The sequence below is a fragment of the Ambystoma mexicanum genome, chromosome 8 (genome assembly GCF_040938575.1).
Source record: "Ambystoma mexicanum isolate Mex_15411 chromosome 8, UKY_AmexF1_1, whole genome shotgun sequence".
NCBI classification, from domain to species: Eukaryota; Metazoa; Chordata; class Amphibia; order Caudata; family Ambystomatidae; genus Ambystoma; species Ambystoma mexicanum.
The window spans coordinates 104032088-104048125 of NC_090929.1; the positions used below are offsets into that span (position 1 = coordinate 104032088).

Sequence of the window (16038 nt, forward strand, 5' to 3'; positions counted from 1 at the left end):
TTACACCTGCGCCCAGATGCAGTTTGTTTGCCCGCTCAATAAATACAAAATACATACATACATATAGTATCAAGTATTGAAAATGAGATTCAATTGAGTGCAAAACCTTAAATAACATAATCCGCCAAACAAATGCAACCAGGCGCGGCTCACAGACGATCTGCACTTTGTTGCATTAGTCGCCTCGAAGCCTGGACTGATCTCTCTTCCATTTTTCATTGAAGCAAACTATCCCGTCGCATAAAATAATAATGAGCATCTTTTCTGTTCCCCATTACGAAAAGGCCAAATTAATTAATTGGCCTAATTGTGTGTTTCATTTCCAACAATACAGCATCATTTATTTATCATGTTAATTGCAATGCAAAACAAAAGCCCATGAATTATTGCTGAAATGCTTAATCCCTGAGACAAGTAGCTGAAATGGGAAAATGCCATGTGAAACTTGTTTTTCAAATACATTTATCACCCAGGAAACTACGAAGGCTGCATCCCTGTTCAGCACCGCCAGTGCGCACATCTGATGTCCTTCTATTCACTTAGAGGGGTCGATTCTCACAGCGTTTTCATGTTCAAATGTGGTTTGCGCCTGGGAAAAGTTGAATATTGTTTAGGCTTAAATTACATATAAGCCAATAAGGCAAATCTCTTGAGCATGCTTATCGGTCATGCGTGTGTAATGCATGTGGGAGCTCCAAGGGGAGGGTCAAAAAAGGAATCCGGGGGAAGGCTCTGCATATGTTGGTGAAGGCCCACACCGCTGTAACTTGCATGGGAAATCCACCAAAATGTCACCTCCAGAATTCCGACTCTCGAAATTCTGACTTTATTTTCTTTTCGACGCCCCTTAAACCACATATATATGTGTGGGGGGATATGGGATATAATAGTAGTATGGGGGCTGCAGGGGGGTCTCCTCTGCATGAGGGTTGGAAAAAATAAGTACAAAAATCTCTGCATTTTCGGCCATGGGAATTCTAGGGATCGCAGTAATCACATGGATCCTCTTGCAGGGGTTGTCACAAATATTTACACGTTTTACAACACATATTTGCACAACTACCTTGCACAGGTGTGATCTATGTGCTCTATGTGTAAAAGGAACAGTACATGATGAGATCATGGGTCATATTTGATGGCATAAAAGAACATGCAGAAAGCCACCCTTTCGGTTCTCATTGGTCTCCAGGTCGAGAAAGTTAGCACAGGGAGTTCCTGACTTCCATTCGGGGAAATGTGATTAAAATTAAAATATTCCTTTCTTACATGTGTGCTCCTGTGAGCTTATGCTAAACAACGCTTCATTGTTTTTCAGACCGTGCTGATTTGAATGCAGCAGCTTTCAATCTGGCGGCCCGCCATAAACTGGCTTTATTAATATCTGTTAAACATGTAAAGAAATAGACATTTTGTAAACAAGTATGTATATTTCACAGACCTGGAATGTTATGATGAATCAGAATTGTACTTCATAATTGACTGGGACCCAAGGTTTTGAAGTTATGGTTATTTTTCATCAATGCATGTACCTTTATATGTATAATTGTCCTTGCTTTCTAGCTGTTTTGAAAGTCTGTGCTTGTGAAGTCCATGATGAGAGCTGCAACCATTCATGTAAAATTGGCAGCAGGTGAATGGAAGGAGGCAAGGGACATGTAAAGAACATGTTAACGTTCTTGTAAACGTATCATGCATGCTGCGCTGATTGCATGAATGCTTGCGTTCATACGTGCACTTTCCTTGTGAATTCATGATACCTACATGGGCCCTTTGAACTTCCAACCTGCATAAGTTACACGTTTGTTGCAGAGGTGTTCTTGGGCTCTCGTGTCCATTTGCACAGCTTAAGTTCCTCGCGCACTTTCTCATCCTTGTGAACTGACCCGTCATGGCACAGACCTGTGGTCTGCAACGTTTGCCTGTCTTGATGTTTGGGGCTACAACTCCAATCAGATCAAGCCAATACATTGATGGTGAGGGAACATGGGAGTCGTAGTCCTGCAGACCTCTGGCATGATCCTGAATGAAGCGCTGTAGGACGGGATCAAGTCATGGATTTAAATATGCTGCATGCTCTAGAATACATTTAAAAACAGTGATTACAAGCATGAAAAGGACAAGCCTGACTAGATGGCTGAGTTCCAAAATGTTAACTACTACAGTGCAGTGTTGACTATGAACTACTGCAAAGGTCACAAATGCGCCCAGGTGGCCCCCAGATGCATGTTAAGCCCACCAATAATGGTTAGACTCTGAGGATTACTGCCAGGTTTCCAGAGTACTTTGCTTTGATATCTGGTCTTATGCAGAGATGATGAAAAGGGTAGAAAGACTACATATCTGGGATGATGGGTGCAGTGATGTCACTAATGCTGCATCTACTTGCATCTTATAGAGAACAGACAGGTATTTAATCTTAGGAGTGTGCATGGTAGTATTTGACAGTCCAACAAAGCAACACATTCCCACTGAAAGGCTTGGTTGCTTCCTGCCATCCCGCCAGCTCAAGATTCCATTATTTCGATGAGTGGCGCATAGCATTACAGCGGTTACACAAAGACGTTACTACTCTTGACTTAAACCTGGAGAGGTTTATTGGATACACAAAGATGCTACTATGAGTAATTCTAAATGTACTCCTGAATTTCTAGTGATTTACTAGAAGCCAGTCAGGAGCAAGTCCAGGGTAAATTCTGGAGCCAGTCAGGTGTTAGTAAGATGTAATCATAGTAACCCATTTATGAATCAAATAGCCTTCTGCAGGGTAAAGTCAGGAACAGGTCAAGAGTACGTCAGAGTGATTCAGAGTAACTCAATTATGACTCGAATAGCTCTTTCCGGGTTAAGGTCAGAAGAAAGTAAGAGTTATTCATAGTAACTCATTTATGAATCGAATAGCGCTCTACGGGTAAAAGTCAGGAGAAAGTTAGGAGTAAGTCAGAGTTACTCATAGGACCTCATTTATGGCTCGACTAGCCCTCTGCAGGTTAACGTCAGATTTATTCATAGTAACTCATTTATGAGTCAAAGAGTCAAATAGCTCTGTCCAGGTTAAAGTCAAAGTTATTCATATTAACTCATTTATGAATCAAATAGCCCTCTACGGGTAAAAGTCAGGACAAAGTTAGGAGTAAGTCGGAGTTACTCATAGTACCACATTTATGGCCTGAATAGCCCTCTCCGGGTTAAGATCAGGAGCAAGTCAGAGTTATTCATAGTAACCTCTTGAGAATTAAACAGCCCTCTCCAGGCTTAAATTAAGGTCAAGTGAGAGTAACTTCTATGGAGATCGCATTGAGTTGTTATCCTAATTTTCACTAACGCTGCAACGTTTGTAACACAGATGTGGTGTGCTTCACAGTCCCACACAATTAGCTGTTTGTGTTGGGGGGCCCCCATGATGGTTTGCCGAGAGCATTAATATCAAGGACGAAGGACTCTGGCCGAACACTAGATTGCCGGGTGGGTGGACCCCAATGACGCTCGAGAACTTCTATCAAGGCTTAAGGGGATCCGCCACAATGATCTGTTCCCGTGCTGAACATTCCGAAGGTGCAAAAAGTGTTATTGGAAAAGCAACTACAAATACCATGACCGGTTGGTATATCGCAATATTGAACAGTGCTGTGCCCTCCAATGTCCATGTGCCGCAGCTTTGCGATTCATGGGTGCGTTTATTGTGCCTATGCAGGTACTTTCTGGTGTGGAAAGCAAGGCAGGCGGTTCGAGGAAACTATACCATATATTTTATGAATTAACGATATTAGAAATAAAACATAGGTTTCAGGATGCATTCACTCCGACTGCCTGTGAAAAATTGCAACCCTAGCTTATGCAAGCAGAGGAGTACTTCATTTCTGCCAGTTTCCTTTGTTCTGAGCAGAGGTTGTGGCATGTTGTGTGGCTGCCGTGCACTGAGATGTTTTGTGCGGTGACAATGCCTTGACAATGGCATGCCTGACTGTTGTGCATGCCGATACCCGGCAAGAGGCTCATTTGCAGCATAAATATCCTCGTCTCCCAGCCATAATAATCGATTACCGAACAGGTGATTCAGTTTCTCAGCTGAGCTTTTCCTTATTGACTCATTCAAAAAGACATCAGCCGATGAAATACAATGAAGCACCAGTTATGCACCGCCCCCTTCCATGCCACCGCGCCACCGCTTCACGCTGCTTCCCAAAGAAAGTCCTTGTTCGAAGAGTTTAATTTAACAAGAATAGTAGCTCCTGCTTTATCTTTAATTTATGAAGACTCGGACCCACTAAGAGCGAACACATCCCACCAGCACTGAGAACCCTGCATTGGTTCCCAGTCAAAATACGAGTCTTCTTCAAAACACTCTGAATAACCGACAGAGCAATCCATGGCCCACGAGCGAAATTCATACAGGGCAAAATCTCCATCTACAAACCAAACCGAACACTAAGGTCCAGCAACAACATTCTCCTTGAACCAAAACAATACTCAAAGCAGAAATGTGGGGGATCAACTTTCTACTGCATCCCGGCAAAACTTTGGAACTCACTGCTAGCATCACTAACTCACCCTACTAAAAACATTCCAGTATCCTGCGTACTCACCCTCAAAGAAAGCACACACACCCTACCGCAGAAGCAAACTAAAACCACCACAAAATGTACACACTCAGCAACACCCAACTAAACACAACACCCAACAGAAACCTGACCCAAATAAACACAAATCATCCTAAACACACTCATACAGCAAACACCACCTAACCCGTAACAACTAAAAACAAACCCAGCACACAGTGACCAGTTTTTTCTGAACTAAAGCTGCCAACAACACATCACAGCTCTCTAGTGCTTTCCCTTTCTATCGCACTAACTATGCCCTTCCAGCCCACCTTCCTGTTCAGAACCGCCAGAGTGCCTGGAGACCATAAAAATTGCAGCGATGCACGGTATAAGTCACAATAACATAGCATGTGATATATAAACTGAAACTGTTAATGTGTGGACTTGAGACACACTGGCTACAGGGTAAATAGCATAATATACTTTTTCGTGAAGCTGTTAAAGTATTAGAAACATGTATCACCTACTGAAAATCATTTGCACACCTATTTATAGATACAGTTCAGTCTCACACTGAGAAGAAAACAACCCAACATGAAAGCCCTCTCTTTTGCAAATACCAGCATTAGAGCATAGTATTTTAATGAAATGTATTGTAAATCAGGAAAATATTATATGTCCAGGGCAAAGAGAAACAAAGGATCTGTCAGAAAAATTGTGGGACTGTAAAATCTGAGCGTTAAATCTGTTAGAGGCTGTAGTTAAAGGGCAGGGAGAGGGATGGTTTTAAGTGAATATTTCTTGGAGGAAAATAAAGACTCAGGGCCTGATTCATGGAATTATCTGCATGTAAAATAGGGCTTTGCGCGCCAAACCGCGCACAAAATACAGTTTGACGATTCATGGAATCAGCTGCGCAGTACTTTTTCGTACTTTGGGGGGACTTCACGCAGGCTCGACACATCACTGCATGATGCCGAGTGCCTTGTGCGAGACACCACACAGAGCATGGGCATGGCTTGCGCAAAGGGCAGGGTAAGGGGCGGAACTCGGAAAATTAGGAAGATCAAGGGAAAATGTGGGTGTTACGAGGGACACTCGCAGGCAGTCCATCGCATGCCCACTATTGTGTGGAACGATATTTATTCATGGATCCGAGTGAGCAACCTATCGGCGGGGAAATGGCCATGCAACGCCCTCATACTATCCGTCACCTGAAGGTAGGTGCACAGACACCTGTGCATAGGATTCACCACACAGAGGTAGGAACTGGTGTTGGATTTAGGGGTGCGTGTATGCAGTCGGGGTGCCGATCTAATTTAGGGTCCTCGAAATGCAGGCCTGCTAGCAGGGGAACCCATGCACTCTTTGAAGGGTGCATTTATTCACGCCCAGGGAAACATGCAAAGGTTCTGGCTGTTTTTGCTTTGTGTGGTGGCGTTTTGGGGGCGTCCCGGCCGCGAATTGCGTATACGGTTACTTTGCGCAAATAATTCCATGCATACGCAGAGCGCGCAGAATATCTTCTGCGCACACGCTCGCGCAGAGGTGTTCTCGGCGCGCGGGATCTCTGCACACTTTTCCATGAATCAGGCCCTCAATGACAAATTCAAAATAAAGAAAGTCAAAATATTGACATCATATGTATTTAGTTATTTTTAAATGTACACAAGAATGATTTTTAAAAATGCACAGCAGGTGTTGCAGAAAATTCCAAAATAAAAACGTTTGCAGCAGCCCAGCCCGCTCTCCCACATAACCCAATTCCTAACTGTTCAGATGGTCGAAACATGGGGTGCCACAGTTACGGCCCCCACACTTTCATGGCTCTTTCACCTCTCCCGAGCCCCTACGCCTTCACTGCTAAGGCTGTCTGTGTTCGTCCTGAATTCCCGTAAGAAATCATTGTAGGCTCCGCCCACTCCTGCAGTTAAGCGTTAAACAACCAACAAACACCTTCATAAATGCTAATTTAAAAAAAAGAGGTGAACAACCAGTTGGCTGCCAGGGCGGAAAGAAAACAACAGAGGAATGAATATCGGGACAAACTTTAAGGAAGAATTAGTTTAAGGCAAATGTTCTCTTTTTTATACATTAACGTGTAAATTTTACTGAACTATATTTTGTTCTGGCTATCTAGGTAAGTTTGGCATACCAGCTATGCCATTGTAACTTCTTTAAAATATTGGTGTTTTAAATAAGCTCTTTTTGACCCTACTCTTGGTCCTATTTCCAAAGGAATAATTGTATTTTTTTAATATACGGTTATGTCAACATGGATTGTATTCCATCATTTGATTTATTGTATTGAAGATTGTTTTCACTCATGCTTTGCACAGCCCTCATACACAGGCCCTGATTCACAGAAGCGTTTTATAATGGCGCAATCCCATAGGAAAACGCTCTGTGAATCAGGCCCTGTGTGCCTTGTTCGCGCTGCAAATGGGTGATAAATAAATAATGAATGGCCAACGATAAATAATGCAAGGGTTCTGTTGCTGCTACATGAAAGGGACAGGCAACATGTCATGCCAGCAGGAAGAACGTTGCATTAACTGCAAGTGGCAAGCTGGATCGATTTTATATCATTATACATCATACATCAGGGCACCTACAAGCCTGGTCCCCCTTCCATGATCGCAAAGGTATCGCACCGTGCACCGACACGGGCCTATTGTAATCTATTGCTATCCGACTGAGTATGCCCACGTCACAAAAAGTCACAAAAGGGAGGCAGGGCATTCTCGGTACTGGTGGGGATCCGACGGAATTTACTTCAAATCAACATCAGAGCCATAAACAGCCAGTGTCCATTCCAGACGGCCATTTGAACAAGACTTTTCCAATAGTAAGCGTGCAGCTATCCTGTAACACCACAGCCTTTCGGCAACTGCTACTTTTTCGGGAGTAGCAGTTGCCGAAAGGCTGTAAGAGAAAGATCTAATGCACGAAGAAAAAGATGGTGGATGGATTTTCAGTGCTCTTAATAATTGTGTTTTGAAATCGGAAGAGTGGGACAGCCTCAGAAGAAGGGACATTCCCGAAACACGTGTCAGGCTGATCTGGTCTACCATTAAATTATGCACAACTGTGCATATTAAAAAATCAACTGTTTTGGCGCAGTGTGATTGTATAAACTTTGTATGACACATTTCATAAACTGTGAACTGTAGGGCAATACATCCACACTATACAAATCACCCGCAGCCGCAGAACAGACCAGTATCGTTATTAATTGCAAGCGCTGGTGGTCTCTGTCTTACCTTGCCCCACTTTCCCTTGCATCAGAGGTTAGGTTGCACAGCCAGTATCACTGTTTGCAATCATCTTTAATTGACACGCTTTGGAACTAGCCGAAAATTACACAGCCGTGTGGATTCACAGGGAATCCCGCATGCACCGTGAGCAGTGTGCGCCAGCTGCACATTGCACACATCAATGCGGCCGATTCACAAAAAAGAGGACGTCGCCGGTGCGGCAAATCCCTCAGGGACATCCTCACAACACCAAGTACACCTGTGTTGTTAACAAGGAAACACAATCATAAAGTAACACATCCCCCAAATTCTCCATGATCTTGAGAGATTGATACTCTAGAATGCACGCTCCAAGGCAACTGGGGTACTTTACTCTGTAAACCTCCGCTACCTTTCCATGCACAATGAGGTATAAAATCACACAGGGAGTCCATGACCTCACAGTGCATGAGTCCATGGGAAGAACGTCCGAGATCAGGAACCTAGACTTTGCTTTCCACAAGAAAAAACTTTATAGTCTGGAAACAATGGTGAACTCACTCCTTCACACAACCCACCATATGTGCCTCAATCTTCACTTTCTTGTCCTAGTCTTACAACCCTCATTTCGGCATGCTTTGTGTTCCTTGCCCTCATAATAACATGCCTGTTTTGCCCTTCCATCTATTCAATTTTTAATCCTTGTATAGTTTGTTGTTTCGAAAAGAAGACATTTAAAATAGCAGTCAAGACATTGATGTAATTATAAATACCGTTGATTACTGATGTTTTCACTCTACGTTTAGGTTTAAATATATACGGAATAAGGGTCCGTATTTAAGGTATTTTATTTAATTACATTGTAAACTCTCTTACTGAAGTGTGCATAAACTCTTCTGCCTTTCATTGGCACATCAAGGTTGTGTATAAAATCCAAAGGCTAAGAAAATGTTGTGTCAGAATACTGCTCAACTCTCCATCTCAGGCATGGAGAGCCTGCTCCCTCTAGCCTCAATCCCTGGGTAATGATCGCCCCACGCGTGCCCGCTGTTGGTCATTATTTCATTGTTGGCAATCTGCCCTGCATGATTACTTGGCTACTGGCCACAGACAGAACCGCCACCAGCCCAAACATTCTAGTCTCCAGAGTTCCTCCAGTGGTTTAATGACACAGTTACTTTTGGAAAATGTGCGATAAATGGGTAATCAATGCCTGTTATCCGATCGCTTAATTAATGAGTCGCGAACGATCTGACTTGGCGTTTATCAACTGCGGGCCACGGGCCGCTCTCTCACCTGCGATACTGTGATGCTGCACTTCTTGGCCAGCTCCTCTTTGGCTTCCTCGCTGGGGTAAGGATTGCTGAGATGCGAGTAAAAATACTCATTCAAGATTTCCGTGGCCTGCTTGCTGAAGTTACGCCTTTTTCGCCTGTAACAAGATGGAGAAAATCCGATTTAAGACATGACCATTCTTACATCAAATGTTTCATTTGTACTGCGAAGCAAACACTTCATGGCGTACAATGAAAAAAGGTATCATTTCTTCATAATCATAAACAACAATTAAAATAATCTCTAGCTCTCTAGCCAGAAGGTCTAAGGCACTGTTACTCATTACACAGCCTTCCCAGTACAATGTGTTCTACTTCAACTCACATGGTCCTCAGCCAGCACAGTCAGTGGTGAAGGATCATGGCAGTTGTGGTCCATAAACCTCTGGAGGGACATATAATGAGTAAGTATGGTCTATGGGAAATGACTGAATATCAGTGGCCATGGGTTTCAAAATTCAGAATGATGAGATCCAAATTAGCCGACTTTGACCTCATGTGTCCCATGTCGAAATCTAAATCTCCAGTCCCATGTGGACAATCAGTTTTGGCTAAAATCTAAATCTCCAGTCCCATGTGGACAATCAGTTTTGGCTAGATTCCTAATTCCATCACTAACTCCACAGCTTTCGACATTTGGAATTGCAACCATCTCAAATTGAGTCAGTGGTCTCCTGTGGCTGTTATGAAGCCTGCTGAAGCTTCTTCCAAAGATACGCTTCAAGGGCAACACTGAGGCTGTGGACAACGCTTGGACACCCAGTACTGGGGTATGGTAGGGCAGGGGAAGACAACAGTGCACCTTTGAATGTTGAAGGAAGAATGAAGCGGGGGAGGGTGGGGACAACCTGGCACTTGAGTAAGGCAGAGAGAGGAAAATGGGTGGGATAACCATGCTGCTTCTTACTCATAACACGAATGATTCATATATTTCTCCGGCATCCTGCGCAAGCACTGTTCGAGAGAATATCTTTCATTATCCTTCCAGCTATTCGTTGCAGGTGCAACAGCCCTTTCTTGCGCAATTCGTACCTCTAAAGACAGATGTCAGTCACTGAGAAGCAGGATTTGTTATACTGTATGGGCAGAGCCCTTTCTTGGCCATGACCATGTTTGCTCTAGTCCTAATCTCTTGGTAGGTAAAAAGAAATGTGTACGTGAGGAATTTGCCATGATGTCAACGGAGAGTCATCGACAATATGCAGACGTAAATATTCAAACTGTTATGGGCTGACAGTCCCTCTGTTGCTGTGTTCCACCAGAGCTTTGCACTGTTTTAAGGACTGACCTCTGATTTCTCGAATAAGCGGTAGTAGGGTTTCATTTGCTCAAATAGTAAAATTACTCTCTTAGTTTCCTAACCCTTGTTCTCTAGTTTGAGTAGGGAGTATGTCGTCTAAAAGCAAAAGGGCACAGCGGTACTGTTATCCAAAGAACTCTGTGGCCATGTCTCAAATAACAAGCTACCTCCAGGCCCTTTGTGCCTTGGACCAAACTATTCTACTTAAATCCACTGAGAGCACTGTTGGGCCGCATTCAACGAGTAAGGATGGTTCCATCTAGGCTCTATTATACAAAAGGATAGGGAGGTTTCATTGCAGGATAATTCGTAGAATTTTAATTCGGCAAATATTTTTAACCGATTTTGGCTGAAAATATATGTGGGGGTTGGTAAAGGTAATAATTAAGGTGGGGAAGTGAGAGGGCTTTGGGGGGTCTCCCCCGCATATATATGCGGCCAAATGCTATAAAAGAAAATTTTAATTAGACAAAATCGAATTTGACAAATTCTTTTTGATAAAATCACATAGAAACTTTTACAAATACTACTAGTAAATCTATATTGGTACCATAATCCCTCATCTCGTTAAATTACTAATATGCAATAGGGGTTCCACGTGTAGTGGGTCATGCTCTATGTGAAGGTGTGTTGAGAGAATGTAAAATAGATGTCTGGGATATTCCCAAAAGAATAGCCACAATAAAGGAGATTTTTAAATAGAGGAACTATCGAAATGCTAGAAGAAAGGCTGGCCGGGCAGGCGAAATGAATTTACAAGTTCATGCTTACCCAATGGGGCTATTCACAATGGGGACACGTTAACAGCAATTAGAGTAATACCACTGAATATCAGGAAAACTTTCTAGTAATCAAAATCAAAGTACTGCCTTTCAGGAAAGCCGCAGTTTAGAGCCATTAATTATTATCCAATTTACTCCGCTTTAGTAGTATACATGGAATATACACAAGTGTTAGGTTCTGAGGAAGTTCTTCTTTAGGGCGAAACACATGTATAGCATTATGTGGTGTAAGACCAGATGCGCAAAAATACTTAATTTTTTTTTGCAACCTTATATAAAGCCTGATTGTCAATCAATCTATTGCTCGTACATTTTCTCCATTCCATACTTATATGAGTATCTCTACTAATTGGGTGCCACATATGTCACAATAGCTTTGTCATTTTTGACACGTGTGGGTATTAATGCCAATTGTAGGAGAATGCAGACGACAGGGAAATAAAAACGAAATTAAGAGTGTGCAGTGTTGCTGATATTTCCAATTTTAAATACAACACAAACTTGTTTTCCACCTTGAACTGTTTTTATGGAATAGCCGCGTAGGACCCATTAAGAACTGATGTCATAAAGTGTGTGCACCACATTTCTCTGAAAACCTTCATGCAGTGACTTTGGGCTAAGACCCTAATCAAGGAAAAGTGACAATGTTTTTCTTGCACGAAATGTGGCCACACTGGAGGTAACTGGCAACAGTGTGAATATAAGACAAAAAGAAGCTACTTCTGTGTAGAATCTTGACGCGCGCAAGAAAAGGCTTTGCCAAAAGGAAACCCCGTAGCTCCTTCATTTATATGTGCACAGAGCTAGTCAATAGAACGTTTTTAGGTTTAGGTTCTTGTTTTTGTGCAAAATACATACATGCCAACCCTTCAGATTTAGGTGGGAGACTCCTGATTTTTTCATTAAAAATAGTGCTATTTTTTACTGTCTCCCGCCTAATATAATCATAACCCCAATGCAATCCTATGGGAAAATTACATTCTCATGATTTCTATTGTGAAATCTCTCAGGGGATCTAGAATGTTGGCATGTCTGAAAATAGGTTCTTTCAAAATGCCTTTTCAGCAGTTCTGGTACAGTTGTATACCCCTACGGCTGGGGGATGGCAAGAGAACGTGTCCCGCGCCTCGGTGCAGTGTGCAGAGACGTAACGAACCTGCTGTGTGACACGCCGTTAGTCTCGCGATGTTACGGGCGCCATTTTATCCTGAAATGGACAAACCCTTTCCCCAGAGCACTATTTATCTCGTTGCTTCGTGCGCTGGTTTTGTGTTTACCTTGTTTCCTTTTGCAATGATTGACCTTATTCCGCTGCTTTCAGGGGCCCTCCAGCCGCCCCCCCCCACACTCTTTGTACTTGGCATAATTTGCTACACCTGAAAATGATTGTGTGTGTTTTAAAGAGAAGTGCATCATCGCTGGTCAACGGGCCAGGTCTCGCCGGGTTTGAGATCCGGCATCAGATGTCTCCCCAGATCTCCGACCCGGCCTGCCTCAGTCCCGACAAGGCTTTCCCGAGTGCCCAGCTTTGCCAAGGGAAGCTGGGGCCTCAGTGATCAAATCTACTCTGTGCTCCTCTGCACACCCGTCATTTGCGTGTTTGAATATTTGCTGAGCCTGTGTTCTTTTTTCTGGCCTGAAAGGGACACTACGGGAACTAATGGGTCAACACTATCAATGGAGTGGGGGCCATTACTGTTAAAAGCAGGTTTTCTACATGCTGGGCACACTATTGTTTTCCAAATGTGCACCTTACACTTGCATGAAAAAAATGTAATTTCCAAAATTAAAAATGCTGCTTAAACTGGCATTCAATCGTTTTCTTTGAAAAGTGTTTCTTTTTTTGTCGGACTACCACACAAATACCCCATCATTTTTGTGCCCCTTCCTTTGTGTTTTATCACAGGTTACATTTATAAAGATGTTATAAGCTTGTCAAACTGCTTAATCATAAATAAATGCTTTAGGTGTGCTGGAAGCAGTTATTAGGAAATAAAACACTGGGATCATGGGTGCCAACTTTTGATTTTCACTACAGGGGCAGAAATACCGCCACCTTCACCCTGAACATAAGCAAGTGACCAGCCCAACCCATGCTCTGGCCACACACATTTTATCGCACTTTTTTTAATAAGGAATTGAAAGAAGTCATACGATTAAGAACCAGTTATTAATATATAATATCTCAGCCACGGTCTCTTAACATGCTGAGTTACCCCGTTAGCCTTCTCCTGTAGGGTGTGTCTATGGATCCCTTAATGTACTGAAAATGACTGTATTTTGGGTGCACCACTGCCATGGAAGTGATTTAAAGTGGACTTGATGTACAGTGTGGAGTTTGGAAAGAAGCAGCATGAAAGAAATTGCACCCATTTTTAAACTATATTCTGCCCCCTCCTCCAAACCCCACCCCCACCCCGGTACTTGTGGAATCCCCCTTTGCATTGTTTACATTTCCACCTCTAGAGAAGTGACAAATGTCCTTTTTGGGGCAACATGTGGCAGGGGGTTCAGAACTCAATTTTAAAAAGAGGAGCCCTGCAAAATGGATACAAAATATCAGGGATGAAGTCATCGTGAAGGTTAACAGGCACACAGTGGAGTCTGCCATAAGAGAGGCTCCATTTCAAGCATGAGAAGCAAGAGCTTTACAGGCTATACTGGCTGTTAAAGCATGGCAGCTAGAGGTAGTTAATTGAGGGCGTTTATCAAGGGTTTGGGGCTCAAGTGAGGAAATAGGCTGTCGCTCAAGCCTATAAAGCTATAAGCACCCTCGTAACTGCGTGCTTCCTGGGCTTTACTGATAAGAAACACTTTTGAGCTCCGAAGGCAACATGCTCGAGCGTGAACATGTTTCACACAATGAAAAATACGGATCAGGGATGGAGGTGGACGAGCCTAGAGAGGCCCAGGCCGGCCCGGGCTCAAGCTGGGGCTCCAGCCCGACCCTTGTTTCAGGCCGGTACCCCTGGAAGCCGCAGGCCTGTTGCACGCCTGGAGACAGGCATGCTGCTGGCCTGCTGCACCGGGCACGCCTGTCTCCTGCACTGAGTGAGCCCCTATACCACCCCCCCCACAACATGATTGGCTGGGAGCAGAACAGGAAGTCACTCGGTGCAGGAGGCAGGCGTGCAGCAGGCCAGCAGCTGTGGGTTCAGGTGGGTGCCACACCCCGCCCTATCTTCCTTTTTTTGGGCATTTCTTTCAATTTTCCTGGTGCTGCGTGGGAAGAATTGAAAAAGAAATGCCCAAATATGAAGACAAATACATCTGGCCCTGATGCTAGGGTAAGGAGAGGGCACTAGGGCCATTTTTCCTTTTGGTATTTGGGCATTTCTTTCCATTTTGCCCATCGGGCCCTGTTGCCGGCTTGGGTGCCGAGAGGGCACCTGGGCCGCGTTTATTTATTTTTCTTCATATTTGGGCATTTGTTTTCCGTTTTGCCAGCTCCTTGCAGGCCCTGATGGTCTTACCACAAGGGTGAGGCACTGGCACTGAAAAGTTTAGGAAAGTTACACTGCACCGCTGAGTCTCAACAGCGCCAAGAGCCTGCCAAAATGGTAGACGCTGCCCTGCAGAAGACCACTTTACCGCTGAGTAAACGGGGAAGTCTACAAGCGTTGCACTCTTCCTGTGATAGAGCAAGGGGTGGGAGATGCTTGTAACTCTCTCTACTCCATCCCTGTACACTATTCTGTAATCGAAATCACTTCTAGTATTCTGCACATTAACAAAAGATTGATAACCCTTTTAAAGGAAACGTCTCGAGATAATGCTTTCCATTACCGTTAAGTACCAGAATGTTTATGTATAAATAAGAACAATGTAAGAGCCATGGGGAGAAGGAGGTTGCGAGAGAGAGGAGTGGAGAAGTCAGAGCAACATAGTTCAAGTCAGCAGTTTGGTTTGTTTTCGACTCCATGCCAGCTAGTGGGCATACAGGAGTGATCTCTTCCATGATGATATGGTATTTAGAACGCGCTCAATACCCAGAGGTTTCTAAGCGCGGACGTGGAGATCGAACCCATGTCGCTCCGTGTCATCTTGCTTCCAAGGCGAGCACGTTGTGGCTGAGCTATCCTCCCGGGAAAAAATTCTCCTGGCATCAATTCTCCTGGTATATGCCCAAGACTTTCATCCCCAGCATAGTGTGCTTTGAAGCCTATGGGCAAGTAGCGCTATACAAGAACTACAAATAAATAGTCAATGTCCAACCACAAAACACAATCGTATTATTCAATTAAACGTGTTGCATATGTAGCGCTATATACTAGTTAAGGGACTTCTTTTTTCGAAGCACTCTGTATGGAGGACCATTTTCATTTGAGGGAACTGAGCACACTTTAAGAAAAGATTACATGGGGATTGCTGGGAGAGGTTGTTCATTATTTATCTGTGCTTATATGTATATACTTCCAACGGAATTAATACATTCTGGGTGATGTCACAATGCTCCGCCAGATGCATTGCAAATATAACAAAGGTAAGTATTATATCTTATGCCATGCTATTTGTTATGTTATTCGGATCTGTACCACGCACCACTGCCATTTGCCAGGTCCCCCGGCACTCTGATGGATCTGAAAGAGAGGGAGTGGGTTTGGTTAACGGTGAGAGAAGGAAAATGCAGAACAGCTTTACTGTTGTGTTGATGCAAGCAGACAGGAAGTACTCAGAGTCCTGCGTGTAGGTCTGTTTCAAGGTCAGGGAACATTTATGTCCAGAGGAGAACCTTGTGTGTCAGTGGAGTTCGGATGCAGTGGCTAGAGCTTTGTTATGCAAGTTGAATGTAAGATGTTGTGTTCTGTTTTTTTTATATCTGCTGGGAGGGTTGCTTAATAGTCC

General features: G+C 43.6%; 1 protein-coding gene across 8 annotated transcripts in view; it reads right to left on the reverse strand.

Moving 5' to 3' along the window:
* PBX3 (PBX homeobox 3) overlaps positions 1-16038 on the reverse strand; it is a 325178-nt gene that overhangs the window by 41503 nt on the left and 267637 nt on the right. For all 8 annotated transcript variants that reach the window (XR_011268488.1, XR_011268487.1, XM_069609396.1 and 5 more), the window contains one exon: positions 9074-9209. Coding sequence is in view for 6 of the 8 variants with exons in the window: in XM_069609396.1 (XP_069465497.1) it covers positions 9074-9209 (136 nt within the window). In the remaining 2 variants the exon portion in view is untranslated. The remainder of the gene's footprint in view (positions 1-9073; positions 9210-16038) is intronic.